General features: G+C 49.2%; 1 protein-coding gene across 2 annotated transcripts in view; it reads right to left on the bottom strand.

The window, feature by feature from the left end:
* Window positions 1–246: 246 nt before the first annotated feature.
* Window positions 247–6000, bottom strand: part of LOC105490161 (transforming growth factor beta receptor associated protein 1) — a 62588-nt gene continuing 56834 nt past the window's right edge. For both annotated transcript variants that reach the window (XM_071077173.1, XM_071077174.1), the window contains exons 11-12: window positions 3501–3934; window positions 247–1743 (exon numbers count right to left, since the gene is read on the bottom strand). In XM_071077173.1, the coding sequence (XP_070933274.1) occupies window positions 1567–1743; window positions 3501–3934 (611 nt within the window). In that variant the 3' untranslated portion in view covers window positions 247–1566. The remainder of the gene's footprint in view (window positions 1744–3500; window positions 3935–6000) is intronic.

The following is a 6000-nucleotide window of genomic DNA, read 5'->3' as shown; positions in this document are numbered from 1 at the left end:
CCCAAACAGCACATGGATGTTTTTGCTTCTTGGCCCGCTTAAGAGTCCCAAAAGGACAAAAAATACATGGACCAATATGAGTTCAGGAAACATGTTTTAAAGAACAGAACAGAGAATGAGGTCTTCATCCCACCTCGGTAAGGCTTGGGCTGATGAAGACAGGGTGTATTCGGGGTCCTCTCTCGTCATATGTACAAGCTGACGCTTGTTTCCCAAGCATGATAGTAGTGGGCAGACTGCCTTTATTGTTAGGCCCTAATAGAATCAGTCATCACAATGAAGAAATTCCAAAGAGGGCAGTGAAGTGACAACAGCTTCAGCTCATCGTCGATGTTATACAGAAACACAAAAGGAATCTCCAGCCTGTGATGAATGAGAGGCCGTTGCTGTGTGTTCAGGACACCTCAGAGCAGGCACATAAAGTGCTGGAACGTGACACAGCCTGCCTGGATGTCCTCGGGAGGGTGGGCCATCCAGGAGGCGACACCCCCGTCCAGCACATGGGCCCTTCCACCCGCCGCCGGTCCTGCTAAAGGTGCGAGGCTAAAAACGGCCTCTCCAGAGAAGAACGCTCAGTGTCTGCCGACCACGCTTCCCTTTGAATTTCTCGAGTATTCAACAGGAGGTACATTTTAACAAGAAAAAATATCCCTAACAAACAGGACAGATGACTCTCTCAACAAGAGAGCAACTACGAACATGATACAAATTTAAATAAAAACGTTTAGTTCAACGTGTTCATCATGGAGTTTCAAATGAGCAGATGCCACAACAGGAAAGGAACACACGGCTGGGCCCTTGCCCGCCGTGGGTATCCCGTGTCTGCAGCTTCTTCAAGGTGGGGAGAGCAGCTTCTCTCTTGGAGTGTTCTCAGTTTCTCAATAGATCTTTACTTGCTAGGCAGCCAGAAGCATGAGTTCACCCAAGAGTGAGTGCTTGGGTACACAAGGCAGAATCTTTTGGGAGCTGAGAGCCGGAGAGGAAGTAAGAAGGAACAAAGGTACTTCTCCAGGGTCAGCCGTTTCTTAGGGCAAAGGCAGAGCCCACGAGGTAGCCCTGGGAAACGGGCCCACGAGTGAGTGGCGTGGATGGAAAATGTATCTCTGCAGGAGGGCAAGGCTGACCCCCATGAGGCTCTGTGCCCTCGCCACTCACCCGGGCAAGAGAGGGCTTTGTCTCCAGCCATGCCGAAGCCACGTTTCCAGTGCAAACATGAGTCTAAAGGTTGGAGTGTGGGGGTGGTGGGGGATCCCCCACCTGGGTCTGGACTGTATGAGGAAGACTCCCTTCTTTTTTCAAAGTAGACCTCTGTCTTGGATTACTATGTACCTGGACAGGTGAACTCTTGTATGTCTCTATTTTTGGGATTTGTAGGGGTTTTCCATGTGCATTCATAGAGCCCGGTCAGCAATGAGGAGTCCTTGTTGCGTGTGGACGGAAGGCTCCCTGGCACCCAGATGTCTCCCTTCGTCCTGGCTGACACAGAGCATGGTGGTCGTCTGCTCTTCACGTCCAGCAGGCTCAGAAAGAACTTGGAGTTCCCCTCGCACCCTCGGGCCAAGCTTTTCAAGTCCGAGTGCCAGGGCTGGATGAGCTGGGGTTTGTATGTCTGCTGGCAGCACAGTGGGTGTGCACAAGACCACCATTTGGGTATCTAACAAACACAGGCTCACAAAAGGGGTTTTGGCATATCTGACAAAGCTTTTTGTCTGAGAGTCGGATTGAGCTTCCTTTCAACTTCATCTGCAAAAAGAAACCAAGACTGAGAATGCTGTCATGTGTTAAGTATACTTAAAGTGGCTACGTTCTGGTTTTGCAGAGTTGACATGCATTACTCCATGGGTCATTATTATGATGAGGATTTCTTTAATAATACTATGATGATGAGGATTTCTTTAATATCAACTTCTTGAAACGAAATGCTAAAGGTGTAAATAAAATCATCCTTTGTAACTGGAGAAGTAAGAAAGCTACACAATTGCTTTTCTTATTTCACAAGAGTAATGACTGCTTGTCTGGCTGAGGCATTTCCACCCAAGATCCTCTCTCCAACATTCTCTAGGCTCTGCTCATTTCAAGCAAGGCCTGTTAGAAGGTCGTGAATGTTAATGCTGAATGGGACCATCTAATAGTGTAATTCCAGGGTTCTCTCATTTGCAAATAAGAAAAGTAAAGCACAAACAAATAAGGGATGTAGTCAAAGTCATACAGTGAAAGAGTGGCATATTCCTGGCTGATCCTGGGAGACACCCTTCCGTTTCCTTAGAGGTAACTGGTGAAACTGAGTCTTAATGCCATCGGTCCCTCTCTGATGAACAGGACTTGAGTTCTGAAAGTTATAAAGTTTTGCTACATAATTCACTCGTGTCAACCGAGGCAGGCTGGTCTACTGGCAGGATCAAGCAGCAACTTAGCGATTCATCCTACACTCCTTAGTTGCATCAGTCATTCCACAAACATGGATTAGATGCCTCCAACATGCCAGGCTTAGCCCCACAGACACTGAGATAAAGAAATGAGGTTCCTTCTCCTCAAAGAACCCAAACTCTAATAGTACAGGTGACAATTGTGAATGCAAACACGAAGTAAAAGGTGGGTGAAAGAGAAGGTGATCACTCTATTTAAGAGGTATGAGATGGCTTCACCCAGGGAAAAAATTACTTAGGCTAAGTTTTGACTGGACATTTGCTGGGGACAAAGAAAAAGGTAAGAATATCTCAGGCAGTGGGTACAGCATTTGCAAAAGCAGCGAACTATGAAATACCAAGTCACATCTGGAAGGTTGTGTGCTAAAGCCAGGACATGAGCTGGGGAGCAGAGAGAAGTGAGGAGGGACGGGTCGAAGGAGATGGGACTGCATCTTCCAGGCCAGGGGGCGTCAGCAAAGGCTTCTAAGCGGGAGGGGAACACGTCGGATTCCCGCTCTGGAAAGAAGACTCTGCCAGCCGTGTGGAATTTAGGCCCACAAGAAAGAAGTCTCCAGAAGGGGAGCACAGCGTGGGGACCAAGAATGTGGGGTTCTGAACTGGCCTGGGAGGCAGCTACGGGTGCGCCCATTGCCTGAGCATGTGACTGCTCTGTGCCTCAGTTTCCTCTCCTGTGAAATGGAGGTACTGACAGCAGATACTGCATAAAACTGTCATGATGACAAAATGCTAGCACGACATAAAATGCCTAGGTCAGTGCCTGGCACACAGCATGTGCTGGGTAAATGCCTGATATTCTGATGCTGCTCTCCTCCCCACAGCCTCTCCCACAGAGTCTCTTAATCACCAGCGTCCAAAAGGGTAGAAAAATTACACTGATGTTACACCTACCAGCCCAGCCTCTGCCTCTGCTCACACAGACCTCAGTGTCTATGAGTGGGACCAGATATTGATGTGTTGTAGTCAGAGACAGAACGAAAGAAAAACCAGCAAAGACTATTTTCCCATCAGTAAAATCTACCTTCAATGCAATGTTGACTGACCAGGAGGCAGCTCGTGAGGGCCGGCACTCACCTTATCGTAGGTGTAGATTAAGTTTTCGGACCTGGCCAGGCCGAGAGCCACCTGCATGGTCCTCCTGGCATGGACGCTGTCCCTCATGGCCCCCATCAGGAATGGGCACAGGAGCTGCACTGACCAGGTGTCAGGCAGCATCTGCAGCACCTGGGCGGCATCAAATTCGGTGGCGTGGTGGTTCAGCAGGTCCACAGCAGCCACGGCCAGCTCGTGGGCGGCAGGGCCAGCACGCAGGTAGATGGCCAGCAGCGTGTGGAAGAGGTGCTGGCGGTGGGGTGGGTCTCGGCCCTCGGAGCACCACAGGCAGTAGTCTTCGGCCGCTGCGAAGTCCCGCAGCTCATGCACCAGGATATGCAGCGCCTTCTCGTGCTCGCCCAGCTTCCCGTGCAGGATGGCGCTCTCCATGGGCAGCCCAGCTCCCCGCAGCCTCTCTGTGAGACAGAACCCACGGCTCAGAAAGAAAGGGGCCCGCCGGCCACCCACCCAGCGACTGGCCTCCTTGCTGCTCTGGGCTTCAAGAGGGGAACAGTCGACCTGGCTCCCTCACAATGCCAGATGCTGCCCCCCAGATGACTGAGGGAAGCTTTTCCTGCATTTTCACACTGTGAATCCGGGTGTTAGTAAAACAGAAGGCAGACTCTACTCAAAAGTATAGCTGGACCACAGAGTAATTCCTTTTTCCAGTGTTCAGAGGATGAACAGAACAAATGAACCACAACCTCAGAAAGGCCCAGTTGCTCAGTGAGTATCAGCCTTCCAGGTCTCCAGTCACTCCATCATCACTCCTATCCTCCCAGGACAGTATCTTCTGACTAAAATAGAAGGACACTATGTCCCTAAACTCCTAACAAACACTACTTCCCCCAAAAGGTGTGCTGAACCCCTTTATTCCCATTTTAAGTAGATTTCATTAAATGGAATATGAACTCATATTATTCAAAATCCATCTCTACATTATTCAACAAAAGATTGCCAATAATAGGATTTTTTGTTTTTTTTCACCTGCAATTAAGCTTCCAGGTCCTAAGGAAAATGACCTAACCCAAAGTGTCATTCCTGACCAAGGCCCTACCCTCACAGGGCTGTGTCTCACTGGCAAAGTCACCTTGCTTCCTACCCCATGAGTAACTTCCCACCCCATCCCGTCTAGAACTGCACCAGCCCTTATCTGCATTGCAATTGAACTCTGAGTCTCTAAGGACCAGAAGTGAGTCTCATCTGTTTTTACATCCTCAGGAGATTATAAGATCTCTTCCTACTGCGAAGAAATATTATGAGGACGACCCTTAGTTCAGGGTCAAGGCTAATAATCAAATTATAGGCATTTGAATCTTGGCTATCCCTCAGGCCTGAAGAACATGGCAGACATTGTTAGCCGTGTAGCAAAGGGCTGGCCCTACAAGGTACATCCCTTATAACACCAGACACAGAAGCCACAACAGGCAACGCCTTCATCCTCACAGTGGAAGGCCAACAAATAATTACTAAGTGGCAGCCATAGTTAAGGCCCCAGGAGAGGTGCAAAGACAGTTTAAAAAAGATCATTGTGGTGACTTACACTTCTACATCTATCATCTCATTTATATTTGACTCCCACAGCCACCCCGAGTGGATAGGTTGGGCTGGAATCGTTTTTACAACTTCCCTAGACTGACATCTCCCTAAGTCACCTAACTAAGAAAGGATACAAAATGACGTATCCTTGGATTCCAGTGCTCCTCCCACAGTGCTGCGGGGGATACCCCCATTGCCTGAAAGCTCCCTGTGCTACCTGCAAGCCCAGACTCACACCTAATGACTGCTCATACAGGGCGTCTTCCGCGAGGCTGCCCCGACCCCTCCACCCCAAGGCACGGCTCGTGGGTTCCTCGGCCCTTCTAGAACTGTACCTGCCCTTATCTGCATTCCCATTTAAACTGAGTCTCTGAGGACCAGGACTAAGTGTCACCCATTTTCATATCCTCAATGCACAGTGACACAACTCTACACACTCAGAAAAGCTGGCAGAACGCAAACATTGAACCACACACTTGTGGCTGGCCTGAGAGTTTTATAAGGAGATCTGTAAAGGAAAAAGGGTAAGTCAGGAGTGAGTAAAAATATTTAATAGCCGGGACACCCTGGCACTGACCAGTCAGGGACGGTGAGTGAACAGAGGTCGCACGCCGGATCGCCACGGAAGTCCTAATGTAGGTGCGGGTGCAAGCCAGGACCAGTGTGTGCTGGTCACATGAAATACCAACCCACACCTGTGTTCTGGCTCTACCGCTCATGGGTTGTGTGACCTGTGGCAAGCAGGGTAACCTCTCTGGGCTTCAGTGCACTCTTCCATAAAAATGAAGGAAAAACGGGACTCACTTCACAGGGTTGTTGTGGAAACTGCATGTCATAAGGCAGCCTCAGTGTTTCGACCTATGCCTGGCACAACTAGTCAATCCTCATTACTTGTGGATTCTGTATGGACAAAGTCATCTACTCGCTGAAATTTATTCGTAAC

Source organism: Macaca nemestrina, chromosome 13, assembly GCF_043159975.1.
Source record: "Macaca nemestrina isolate mMacNem1 chromosome 13, mMacNem.hap1, whole genome shotgun sequence".
Taxonomy (NCBI): Eukaryota; Metazoa; Chordata; class Mammalia; order Primates; family Cercopithecidae; genus Macaca; species Macaca nemestrina.
Note: the sequence above shows the minus strand (reverse complement) of the source record. Positions and strands in the feature narration are given on the sequence as shown.